The following is a 13,334-nucleotide window of genomic DNA, read 5'->3' as shown; positions in this document are numbered from 1 at the left end:
AAAATGAGAATGGGGAGAAGAGAAAGAATTGACATGGGAGACTGAACAAGATCAGTCAGTGAGATGGGAGAAAAAATAAGAGAGTATTGATTCCTAGAAGTCAAATGAAGTAAACGTATCAAGTAGGAAGAAGTGGTCAACTGTTTCAAATGATGCTGATAGGTGAAGTAAGATGATGACCAAAAATTGCCTTTGAATTTAGCAATGAGGAGATTATTACTTGCATTACTTGCAACCTTGACTAGGATGATTTTGGTGGGGTAGTGGGCTTAAAGACTGGAGTGGGTTTAAGAGAGGATGAGAGGAAAGGAATTGTGGATAGAGAATGCTGACAACTTTATCTAGAGCTTTTGCCACAAAGGAGTTGGGGGGGCATTAGGGGAAGAGAAGCCAAGGCGTTTTCTTTAGAATGGAAGAAATAACAGCATGTGTGTATGCCGATTGGAATAAACAGTAGAGAGGAAAAACTTGATGATGTAGCAGAGGCTGAAGAGAATTGCTGGAGTGACATCTGTGAGTAGGCATGAGAGGATGGTTATCCAGTGGAGAGACTAGCTTTAGAGAGAAACAGGAATGATTCATCTCTACTAACAGGCAGGAATCAGAGGACATGGGTGCAGATGCTGGTAGACAGGTGGAAATGATGGTGAGAGGCTGTGCAAGTTATCTTCTGAGAGCTTTAATTTTCTCAGTGGAGTAGGATCAATAGCCATGAAGATGGGAGACGAGGTGTGGGAGGTTTGAAGACAGAGGAGAACATGTGAAATAGTCACTAGAAGAGAAGGAGAGTCCATGAATGAAGGACATATAACATGGTTGTTGGGAAGCATTAAGGCTGCACTTGAGATCTGTGATCATGAATTTAAAGTGATATCAATCAGTGTGATTGAGTGTTCTTTCCAGATCCTTTCAGTTATAGGTAGAAAGTTGAATTCAGCCGGGGTTGTAATTTTATTGAGCAAACACAACATGAGAGAGGAGCACGGGTATCAAGGGGTCATTTGATGATTGACCATAGAATTCAAGCCATGCAAAGAGGGGAGAGAAAACATCAAGGCTGGGAGAATTCATGGGAAAGCAGTGGTATTAATAGATTGATGGTTCTGATGAGGTCAAAGGATGGTTGGAGTTGTATCAAAGGGAGAGATCTGGAAAGATAGGAGGATGGAGTCAGAGAGAGAGAGATTTGTCAACTGACACTCAACTTCTTAATATTCCTGACAGTATCTAGATCAGACCTAGGAATACAGTGGAAACTCAGCAAGTGTTTGTTAAATTGCATCTAATTATATTTTTGCATCAGTACCTTGAAGCAATGAACTAAAACACTTTACAACCATAGAAACATTTTGTTTTAGTACAGATGCTTTAGCATCAAATTACATTTTCTAAGATGAAAAAAGTAACTATCTCTTTCCATACAAACATGATAGAAAAGACTGCAAATACCAAATTTGGATGATTTAGTGTTCTCTCAAATGCATTAAAATTTATGTTTATTACTTATAAATTTTTATATAAGACCTCATGATAATAGTTATGGATAGTACATGGTGAAACGCTTGTTTTATGAATTTCACAGATATCATCAGCCCAAATGGTTTACTCTGTGATATAAGAACCATAAGCTGTTAAAAGACAAAAACCCTAATATTATATCTCCTATAAAATAAAGGATGGAAAATATATTTATGAGATTTTAATATTTTCATCTGATATTTTAATTATGATAATTTTTATAATTGTTTTTTTCCCAATTTTGAGAAGGCAGGAAATTTATTTGCATATCTAATAAATTAGATTAGATTTTGAAGCAGAAAGAATGGGATTTATTGAGAAGATGTTATAAGCACTTTGCTTTATTTCATCTTCACAACAACTTTATGAGATGGTTTATTATTCCTACTTAACTAATGAAGAAACTGAGGCTTAGAGGCTGGCTGGGATTAGAAACCAGGGCAATCTTATTCCGAACATTATCACATTTTACTTCTATTAAGATGTGTCCATCAAATGTAAATCAAATCATATTTAAACTACTTTGAGTTGTAAGTTTTAGCTACCCAAGATCAGCCATGAGGCTTTATGATAGAGCAAGCATTTATACATTTGCATTTGTTCCATGCAGACTCTCCAGGTTAAATACAAACCACCCCAACTCTCTGGATCTCTGAGTTTAATGCACACTCAAGATGGACCAGGCAGCATTCTCACAGGGGCATGGTAAATTGCATCTGTTCTATAATCACCTTTGGCCAAATTTCAGACAGTATCAACTTTCTGGAACTTTGAGTATAATGCTCAGGTAATAAAGTTCTTCATTTCTCAATTTAATATACTGACGAGTGCTATAAGCCTAGTTCAGAAGCTTTGTATTCTTTATATACAGTTCAACTGATAGCTCTGAGAAAGAATGAATAGAAAGAGGGGCTACTCATAATGGACAGTGTCGGCATGAAGAAATTATAACTGACAGTTTGTAATAGAGCAGGTGATGGGCAATCTACAAAGTTAATGCCAGAAGTCTTCCAGTCTACCATTCTCATTTTATGTAGAGGCAAGCAGCTCCACATACTAAAAAAAAAAACTCAGTAACACAACCCACGATGAACTCAAGTCAATTTGGAAAAGTTAAATTGTATTAATTGAACTCATTCAAAGAAAATAAAGAGATAGGAAACATTTTTGGGATAATTTCCATTCAGAATGATTCAAATGAAATAAAAAATTTTAAAGTATAAAAGGATAAACCGTAATTTTATTTTGGAAAATTATTTTGTGTATAAACCACATTCCCCAAGGATATTCGGTAAATGGGGCAATACTATATTGAGTAGGAAGTACTGTTTAGAGTAAGGTTTCAGAGGGGCAATCCACTGGATAAGAGAAAGCAAAAGCATCTAGCAATTAGTTTAGTAAATTTGGGAGAAACTGTACCTGTCAGTCATCTCTTAAGGAGAGAAAGAAAAAAGAGAGCCAACAGAATGGAATGGTTTGCTCTACCTCTAAGCACCTAACAAAGGGGCCAAGAACTCAGCAGGGACCTAAGCAAGAAGAGTTAAAGGTCTCCTGCAAGACTGGCTATTTTAGTGGCATTACAAAGAGAAAAACCAAATGCAAGTAAAGCAATCAATAATTCAAGGCAGTCATGCCAGTGATCCTTCCTTAGGGACATGTTTAGAGAAAATTTGGAGAAGTCTTTATGATCTCAACTGACAACGAGTTCATTCACAGAGGAAAAAATCTGACACTGTCTTAGTTAAAATGACACGTCTGCTTCAAAAATACTGAGTCGCTATTGTGTAAAATGGACTGTTTAATAATGTTACTTCATATTTGACTAGTGAATTTTCCCTTCATTATCAATCAACCAGTTTACTGAACACTTACTATGCCTGCACTTTGATAACGGCTATTGTGGACCTAGAAACAGTGTAAGGGGCAGCACTCTGGTCTTCAAGGATTTCACACTGAAGTTGGGAGGGAGTGTGGCCCCCAGAGAGAGGGCTCACATTGCTTCATTACCAGTCCAGCTTTGTTCTCTTACAATTTTCCAGGACATACAGGGACACAGAAGGTAGTTTAATCACTCAGTTCAGAAAAGGGTCTGTGGTGATTCAAGGAAAATTTGTCAGGCTAGGTGACAGAGCCCAACACAGACTTGAGAAAATGAGGGGCTGGAAGCAGTTCTGTTCTTCCTTATATTTAGCTATATTACCAGGTTGTAAGCTCTATGCCCCATGCAGGAAGTGCTGGTAACACACATAAGCATTATTTTTGATTTTATTTACTGATGAAGACATTAGAAAGAGTTAAAAGTCCTGGTATCAGGTTGAGAAGGCGGCAGGAGAACCGACCTGGTTTTTGTGGTCATCAGATTCTTTAATGGAAACTAAGGAACTCAATCCTCTGTTTATTTTAACACTATAATCTTGGGCAGAAGCAGATTCTAGAGAAAGGGAAGTAGTCTTATAGTGAGGGAAGTTCTAGTGGTTTTCAGATCACACATTAAGAATGTTGAAAGTGAGGCATTTAATAGGGCAAAAATAATAAGCTTTACTCTAAACAAATGGTCTAATAATTTGTCAAACACACAAGAGCATATTTCTTTCTTTCTTTCTTTCTTTTTTTTGAGGAAGATTAGCCCTGAGCTAACATCTGCTGCCAATCCTCCTCTTTTCTCTGAGGACGACTGGCCTTGAGCTAACACCCATGCAAATCTTCCTCTATTTTATATGTGGGATGCCTACCACATAATGGCTTGCCATGCAGCACCATGTCTGCACCCGAGCTCTGAACCCGCAAACCCCGGGCTGCCAAGCAGAACATGTGCACTTAATACTGTGCCACCGGGCGGGCCCAGAGCATATTTATTTCTGATGGAGAACAATTCCAGGGTAGCATTTTCTCCCCAACCCACATGAAGCATCTCAAAATAGACTTCCCTAAAAATGTATAGAGTCTCTATTCTTCTCTTAATATGCACAAACTTTTAAAGATTTTAATCACTTAACTGGTTACTCATACCTGCTTTCTCTAGTGTGTTTGAGAGCAGCTCCTTCTCTTTATTGAGAGTTGAGGATATTATTTGTCTTCAGTGTTTTGCATGCAATTGGGGAGGGGGTGGAATAATTGGCGAGTTGGTAAAACACATGATAATGCCTTCAACTCTGATTGCCTTTCATTACAACTAACAATAGTGATTCTGCCCACTATGATGCTGTTCAAATCCATTCTTGTATAGAAATAAGTTTTAGAGGATGAGAGAAAAATCATTTAATTGCTGCAGAATTAGGAAGAATTTTCACATTAATTCGTTTTCACTAAAGTCCTTAAATTATAGTATCAGTCTCTCTGAAGCTATGACAAATCAACAATCAGACTTAAAACTGAATCACTGCCTAATTAAACCTTATCATTCATTATCTTGTTTTATCATATAAAGCAATTTACTTCATTATACCATGTATCAGCTCTACAAACAGGCATACACTATTTATTCAGAGATCACACTATCACAAAATGCATTCATCTCTGATGGACATAGGATCTTTATTTTACTATTGAATTAAAAGCTGTGGAATAAAGGATAAAGGATCCATTGGCTGGAAAGCCAATGCATTTACCCATGGATGGCTGCATGTCATTTTGGGAACAAAAAGACTTAAGAGAGGATGGGTGAATAACATGCAGCATGGATATTTATTTACTGCTCTCTCTCTTTCTGTGTGTGTGTATATATATATATATATATATATATATATATATATATATATATATATATAAATAAAAAACCAAGTTTCAGGAAATTGAAATTTCTTAAGAAAGATCAAGGTTAATGTACTTATTTTTAAAAAGGAAGAGTAGAATCCTTATTGAACACAAGAGGTTGAAATCTAATTTTCCAGTTCATTTCTTTCTAGCTCATTAGATGTGTTCAATGTTCCAAGTAGGTAAATATTCCAAGCATTGGGTGCTTTCAATGCTCCAAGTATGTAAAAATCACTAAGATGTAGTATTTGTCCTAGAAAAGCTTACAATGTAATGGGGAATAAGGTACATTATTAGTAGATCCCTAGCCTCTACCCAATAATCAGAGAATATGCATTTTTATTACTAGCCACAAAGAATACTTTAAAAATTGACGACATACTTGGCAAAAATGTGAAAGTCAATGAATAACAAGAAATCAACATCATCCGGATCATGTAGTCTGCAACATGTTTCAATAAAAATAATATGATGACTAAAAAAGCTATAAGTATATTAGAATACTGAAAACAACTGAGTCAACCCTAAGAAAGCAGAAGGGGCGTAAAAAAAATTGCTGCAGTAGGAAGCAGACAAGTAGAAATTAATGACTGGAAAATCAGCCAACCAACCAGCCAACAGAGAGATTAATAAGACAAAAGAGCATTATTTGAAAGATGAATAAAGTAGAAAAACTTCTAGCTGGATGGATGATAAAAATGTAAAAGATAGATGGCACAACTAAAGAATATTAGAACTATTAGGAAGAAACAACCACAGACATAGCAGAGATTTACAAAACACATAAGAGAAGACTATGGACAATGTTTGACAATAAAATTGAACATCTGGATGATGGAGTAGATGAATTCCCAAGAAATTATAACTTATAAAAAAGTGACTCAAGCAGGTATAAAAATATAAGGATGGGAAAGAAAAATATAATTGTCATATGCAGATGATATGATTTTATACATAAAAATTCAAAAGAAAATACTGGTTATATATTAGAACTTAAAATTCAGCACCTGGCTGAATGTAAGATCAAGATATCAAAATGAGTTTGTTTCTATATAGCATCAACTAAAACTAGACAAAGTACTTTTTAAAAAGAAATACAATTTATGAAACTTAACAACTTAAACTACTTAGAGATAACTTTAACAAAGTGTGAGCAAGACTTTCTTGAAGAAAATCACAGAACTCTATTGAAAGACCCAAAATAAGACCTACATAAAGGTGAAAACCATGTTCATGGGTTACAACACTTACTATTACAAAGATATCAATTCTTTCCAAATTTATCTATAAGTTCAAGACAATTAAAAAAATTCCGATAGATTGTGGTGAACCTCAACAAGTTGAACCTAAAATTCACATGGAAGAATTGAGTACCAAGAACAGCAAGATACTTTTGAAAAAGAAATAAAGAGGACTTGTATTATCAGATATTAAAACAATATTAAGTTGTAGTGATTAGAACAATGTGATATTGGCACAGGAATAGGCAAATAAGCCGATGGAGCAGGATAGAGAGTTTGGAAAAAACGTCTCTTATATGTAAAAGAGGTACATTTATACATTAGTGGGTAAGCAAGAGACTATTTAATAAATGCTGCTGGAATAATTAATCATCTATTCATGTGAAAAAATAAATTTTGATCACATAGGGTATAAAAAATGAGTTGCAAATGAATTAAAAGCCTAAATGTGAAGAGAAAAACTAATACTTTTGGAAGAAAATATAGGCAAATATCTTTATGATATCAGGGTACAGAAGATTTCTTAAATAAACCTTAAAAATACAGTCTATAAAGGGAAAAGTGAACATTAAAATTGGCAGCTTCTCTATGACAAATGGTATCCCAAGCAAAGTGAAAAGACAAGCCACAAATTGGGAGATGGTATTTGTAACCCATTTAACCAACAAGGACTAGTGTTCACAATACATAAATCTTTCAAATTACCAAGAACATACCTAACAGACAAACAATACAAAGTAAAAATGGACTCAGACAATTTATAAAGAAAGATACTTTACGTTTGCCCTAAAAAGAAATTTAAAAATGCCAACTTCACTAGTAATTAGGGAAATATAAATTAAAATATCGAGCTACCCTTATATATCCATCTGATTGGCCAACATTTAAAATATGTAATAACCCCGAGGGTTATGGAGCCATGGGAACTTGATTCTTTGCTGGTACAATTAGATCCACATTGATCATCAAGAACAAATTTCAGAAACATAATGTGAAATGAAAAATTTCCAGAACAGTACATATAATGTATTAGCACGTCATTGAAATTTTAAAGATGTTGACTCTAAGAGAGCAGAAGTGGGAAGGGATGAGGATAAGAATTTACAAATTTCTGTAACGCTTTATTATTATTATTTTAAATAAGAATGTGATATCTATAACAAATCTTAACACTTAAATCTCATGGTAGGCACATTGCTGTCTCACGTTATTTTCTTCATGCTAAAAATGTTTAATAGTTTAAAAATTAAAACAATGTAAATATTTTAATTAACTAAGTGTCGAGATTTTAACACTAAATTGAGTTTTGAATGATGAGTGAGATTGAACTTGGTAAAAAGAAGTGTGAAAGGAAATAATATAATTAGAGACACAGAGATGGTGAAACAGCATTAAATACTTGAGGCAGCTCTTCAGTATCTAGACCATAAAGTTAGAAAGTACAAATCCTCTTTGGTGAGGTGGGCAGATGGGATGGAAGTGAATGTGAAGATTGACTGTGGGGACCTTCAATGCTATTAGGAAGCCTACACTCTATCCTAGATCAACTGAAGTATCTTAAGTAGGAGAGTAACCTAGTCATATCTGCAATTTAGAAAGAGTGCCAAAGCCACTTTGTGGAGAATGGGTTTGGGAATGGAGGTGGCAATAATGGGCATGGAGAGACCAATTAGGAAGCTTTTCAAGTAGTCTAGGAAAGAGACAAGAAACTAAATTAAGATTGTAACAATGGGAATGGTGAGAAAGAAACAGACTTGACATATGTTTAGGAGGTAAATTTGGCAGGATTTGGTGGCTGAATGCATATGGGAGTCAGAGGAAAGAATGGATTTTTGCATTGAATGTCTGTGTGGATAATAGTAACATTAACAGAACTGAATAATGGAAGAAAAGTAGATTGGAGTGCATAATGAGTTTGGTTTTAAATACATCACATTTGGGGGTGTTTGTGGAACATATTATAGCTATGCCCAGCATGCAATTGGCTATACCAGTCTGAAGATCAAGGGTGAGGTCACAGCTGTACATAAAGTAGTAACTTATTTGAAGGAACAAGGATATTAAATATATTACTATATGGCAGGTTGGAACTGATTTTAGTGGTTACTCACTACTTATTGCAGTGGCATTTTTGTCTTTTCCAGCACTTAGTTACAACATTTAGCAGGTCGCCAGTATAAGAGGGGGGGACCCTATCCTATGCAGGTTCCCTAATGTAATGTAATACGCATTATATATTTTAAAACAATGCTTGTGTATAGTGTTTATGTATCTACCAATCATTTATTGAGCACCTACCATGCATGCTGGGAACTGTGCTAGTAGCTCCAAATAAAGAAAGAGTAAAGTAGTCCCTGATTTCAAGGGTTTCACAACATAGTCAAATATATTTGGATACATAGAAATTAAATTACAAAGTGAGGTAAGTCCAAAGCAAAAACATATTCAAGGTATAAAGGTACAACAGAGGAAGGAGTAATTAATTCTTTTTTGTGTATAAAGTGTTAGGAAAGCTTCCCAGAATAAATGACATCTGAAATGTCTTTTAAAGGTGAAGAGGACTCTGGTTGATGAGGGACAGCAGTGGGGTGGGAGGAATACCCTGGGCAGAGAAAATAGTCTGATTCCTTGTGTCAAAACAACCAGTCTAATGCATTTGGGAGTGACAATTTGGCATTACCTGAGGATAAAATGGAAAGAAGGTGGGTTAGTTGGGAACGTGGTTAGAGAGGTACATGGAAATTATTCATACAAATTGCGTAGATACATTTTCTCATACAATAGTTCACTTATCTAAAGGTTTTAACATAAAATAGTATCTTTAAATTATGGAAGGAAAATCGTGAATCAGCATGACAGATGGAAGAATTGCACATGAAAAGTAAAGATTGGAGGCTGTGGGGACAACCAAGATCAGATTTAACCTCAGCCTCCTAGTGAATTAGTTTCATTGTGAGGAGTCACTCAACTTCAAGCACATTTCAGGTAAATTTTTACCTAGATTGACTAGTACTTGAATGAGTCCCTGTCACATTCTATTTTCTGTCTCTAAATACCAATACTGATTATATTCTCTGGTGTCTTGACTCTTTTCCACAAGGACTATTCCAACCTTATCAACTGTGATGCTGAAACTGCATTTATTTTCTGTTTTCTGCTCCTTCTTCACCTGACAGATTCCCAAAGGATGTATTATGCTCCTTAAGTAACTGTCTAGCTCTCTGCCACAGAATTCAGTGACAGCTTTTTTAGGTAAGATGTTCTGAAAAAGCTGATGTGTTGAAATCTTTCGCTGTTTGTGTAAGTGTTGGCGATGGCTGATCTATCAACACGCTCATCGAACGTTTCATACGGTACTAACATTGCAGAGTGCTTCTCCATGTCTTACATGTCTTTTTGCATAAATATTTCCAAAACACAGAGATCATAAGCACAGCTAAAAGTCCCTAAGTAATACTCACAAGGACTTCTAAGGATATCACAGACTTGCTTCTGAGTTGAAGAAGTGTAACTTACAATGCACCTCCTGGCAACAAAAATTTCTTGATGCGAGGGCCACTCGGAGATTATTATAATGCTCATAAAAATTTCACATTTCTCAGGAGTTTTGCATTTCTATTTAGTGATGAAGTTTTTCTGATCCTCTTTGAAAGTAAGATAGATTTTTATTTCTTTGACTTATTCAGCCAAACCTGCCTGAAAGTCAAGGGATGTGGTATACTTGGCTGTGTGATACGTCTCTGAAATTGTAATTTGAAAATAGAATTTGATGTGTGAATGTATATAAATATATAATCAGTATTAATTGTTATTAAAGTAAAGAAATATCAATCCATAGAAGTACGTGGCCTGTAAATCCACCCTTAAAAGAATAAAGGTAGACCTGATGTCATCGTTCAATGGGCCTAAATCTAGTTGCTATTCTCTCTCTAAGTCTGCATATGGTCCTTTTAGGACTGTCTTCCTGAAAACCCACTGAGAGGTAAGTCAAGTTTGTGTAGAAAGATGTGTGTGTCCCCTGTGCACACTCTGATTGTCTCCTTCAACTGAAATGCTCTCCTTTATGCAGGTGCTACTGTGCCTCATGGAAATCCTAAGCTTACATCCCTTAATTGAACTCTACCCTAATAATAAAGCAGCCTTAATTAATCCTCCTATTCTCTAAGAATTTACAATTGTAGTTTGTGATATATAGCTCAGCACTTCATTGTATGTTTTACAATATTCACTGATTACTTATAGGTGTTAGTCTTATCTCTGCAGTGACACTGTAAAGTTCTCTGTGACTCTCATAGAGTCGAATGGAAGAAATCACTAGCAATTCACATTGGTACATTTCAACAAGTGTTCCATGTTCCAGAAGGACCATTCGTTTATGAATTCACTCAATAAATATTTATTGAGCTCCTGCAATGTGCCATATACTGTTTTAGGCCATAGAGAAACACCAGTAACCAAAACACAACAAAATTGGGGCATCACTGAATTTTACTTCTAGTGAGAGGAGTCCAGATAATGCATAAATGATTTAAATATATAGTATGTCAGTTTCTCATAAATGTTATTAAAGTAATAAAACAGAAAAGGGAAATGGAGTCTACTTCTAGTGGATAATAACAGCAGGATCTTAATGTTAAACAAGATGGTCCAGGAACATCATATTTACATATGATTAAGAGATTTTTCTAGTGTCCTTAACAAAACAGATTACATTAAGATCCTTATTTACCTAGAATGTCAAGCCAGTCTTACCTAACATTTTTGTTTAGGTTGTCTAAATTAATTTTTACTTTCTTTTTTCAAAGAGCTTTACTGAGGTATAACGGATACACAAAGAACTGTACATATTTAATGGATACCATTAAAGTCTGGACATAGGTAAACACCAATGATACCATTGCCCCATGAAGATAATAGACATACCCAGCATATCATACTTTTGACATGAAGCACATTGCCTGAAATAAACAAAGCAACACACACACACACACACAGAGTAACTGACTAGCTTAAAGATGGAGGAGTCATGTTTTATATCCTCACAGTGCCCAGACATAATCTTTCTAGACTGATGCTTGCTTTATTCTAATAACAGGGAGAGTGAAGTTCATTTGGAAGGAAATGAGGATTTAATGAATGTATGAGGGCACAGAAGACTCCCACAAACATTGGAAGGAAAACATAATCAAGATGAACATCAATATCATCAACAGCATCCACACAATCATCAGAAATACAACTTTGTCCAGAAATACAGCAAATTCTACTGAGCATCTATTATTGATCAGTCACTGCTCTTTACAGTTGAGATACATCGGTGACCAAAATGGAGAAAAATCGCTACCATCACGTGATGGAGTTTACATTCTAGGCCAGGAGAACATAGACAATAACCATAGTAAATAAGTAAATTCTACAATATCGAGAAGATCGTCAGTGCTATGGGAAAAACTGGAACAGCAAGGGAAATTGGGAGTTCACTTTCAAGTAGGGTGACCAGATAGGCTTCATTGAGCAGGTGATATTTGAGACATATTGGAAAAACTTTTAATCTGAGAGTGAGGAAAATAAACAGCATAAAGACACTAAAATATTCTACAAAAAAGTAAAGTACATATCTGAATGTAGAGGGAAATAAGGACTGAGTGAGTCATGCACATTAGTAAGAGGAGGGCAGAGAGGTTTTCTGTTTTTGACTTGTAATTTAGGATTTAACTTTGCAATAAAAGTAGCAGAGTTGCAGCAAAATCAAAGAAAAAGTGTTATATCATTTGCTAAGAGAAAACATTAAAGCACATTTTCAGGAAAAAATTCAAGTTATTTAGAGATGAGATGAGAATCTTACCATTTTTACTGATGTCGAGTTCTTTAAGATTAACTAAACTAGCAATAGTGGTTGGCAGATTTGAAAGGTCATTATCAGGAATACTTAGTTTTCGTAGAGCTTGACAGTTGAACAATTGCTGTAAAAGAAAATAATGATTAATTAGATCCCAATTTGGTTAAGTCCATTCATACATAAACTCTGTAACAAAATTCAATTCACCATCTTTATAAATGTGGTAGTAGAAGGGCCAGCCACAGAAGTCTCAACTGCTCCCACAGCCATCCTCTCCATTGTTTTCAGACTGTTTCCACATTCCATCCCCATGTCAGTGCCTCGCTCTTCTCTGCTACCCAGATTCAAAACCCAAGATATTCTTTTATTTTCTCTTCTGTTTACCATTAACGTTCAGTTTGCCACTGATCCTACTGACTTTTTTTTGGAAATAATTTCTGGAATTGTCTCTTTCTATTTCCACAGCTACCAGGATTACCTCAATCCTCTTTTTCTGCAACCACCTATTGCTTCCATTTAATCACATTGAGCAGTTGTTTAAATGACACGCAAAAATCGCAATACATTTGAATACAGGAGCTCACATTTCCTTGTGTGCTCCCATACTGCTTCATAAATACCTAGAAAATGAAACGTTTAACCTCTGATATTTGGTGAAAAAAATCCCTAGAGTTTGGTTCATTTCTGCCCTCAGTCCAAAGTACTAGGTGGGGAAGAGTTACGTGTTAAAGCAATGGTTCTCAAATCCAGCATGGTTTTAGTCGCTGGTGGCTAGAGGTGCTTCTTCAGAATGTGGGTTCTTGGGCTCTACCCAAAGTACTGTTACATTGGGTCTGGGACGGGGGTCATAAATCTGTATTTCTAACAAGCACTCTAGTGATCTGGTTATTCTGATTTAGGTGTTGCCATACCATATTTTAGAAAACAATGTTAGATTTTTTAGCTCTGTCCATTTCATCTTGGTTACTCAAGATATGAACAGC

The 13,334-nt window shown here is 35.5% G+C and overlaps 1 protein-coding gene across 6 annotated transcripts in view; it reads right to left on the bottom strand.

Annotated features, from left to right (window-relative positions):
• The window catches only part of LRRC7 (leucine rich repeat containing 7), a 499,243-nt gene that overhangs the window by 257,249 nt on the left and 228,660 nt on the right, over positions 1 to 13,334 (bottom strand). For all 6 annotated transcript variants that reach the window (XM_070486578.1, XM_044749558.2, XM_070486576.1 and 3 more), the window contains one exon: positions 12,358 to 12,475. In XM_070486578.1, the coding sequence (XP_070342679.1) occupies positions 12,358 to 12,475 (118 nt within the window). The remainder of the gene's footprint in view (positions 1 to 12,357; positions 12,476 to 13,334) is intronic.

This window comes from Equus asinus, chromosome 16 (genome assembly GCF_041296235.1).
Source record: "Equus asinus isolate D_3611 breed Donkey chromosome 16, EquAss-T2T_v2, whole genome shotgun sequence".
NCBI classification, from domain to species: Eukaryota; Metazoa; Chordata; class Mammalia; order Perissodactyla; family Equidae; genus Equus; species Equus asinus.
This window is presented reverse-complemented; position numbering and strand designations above follow the sequence as displayed.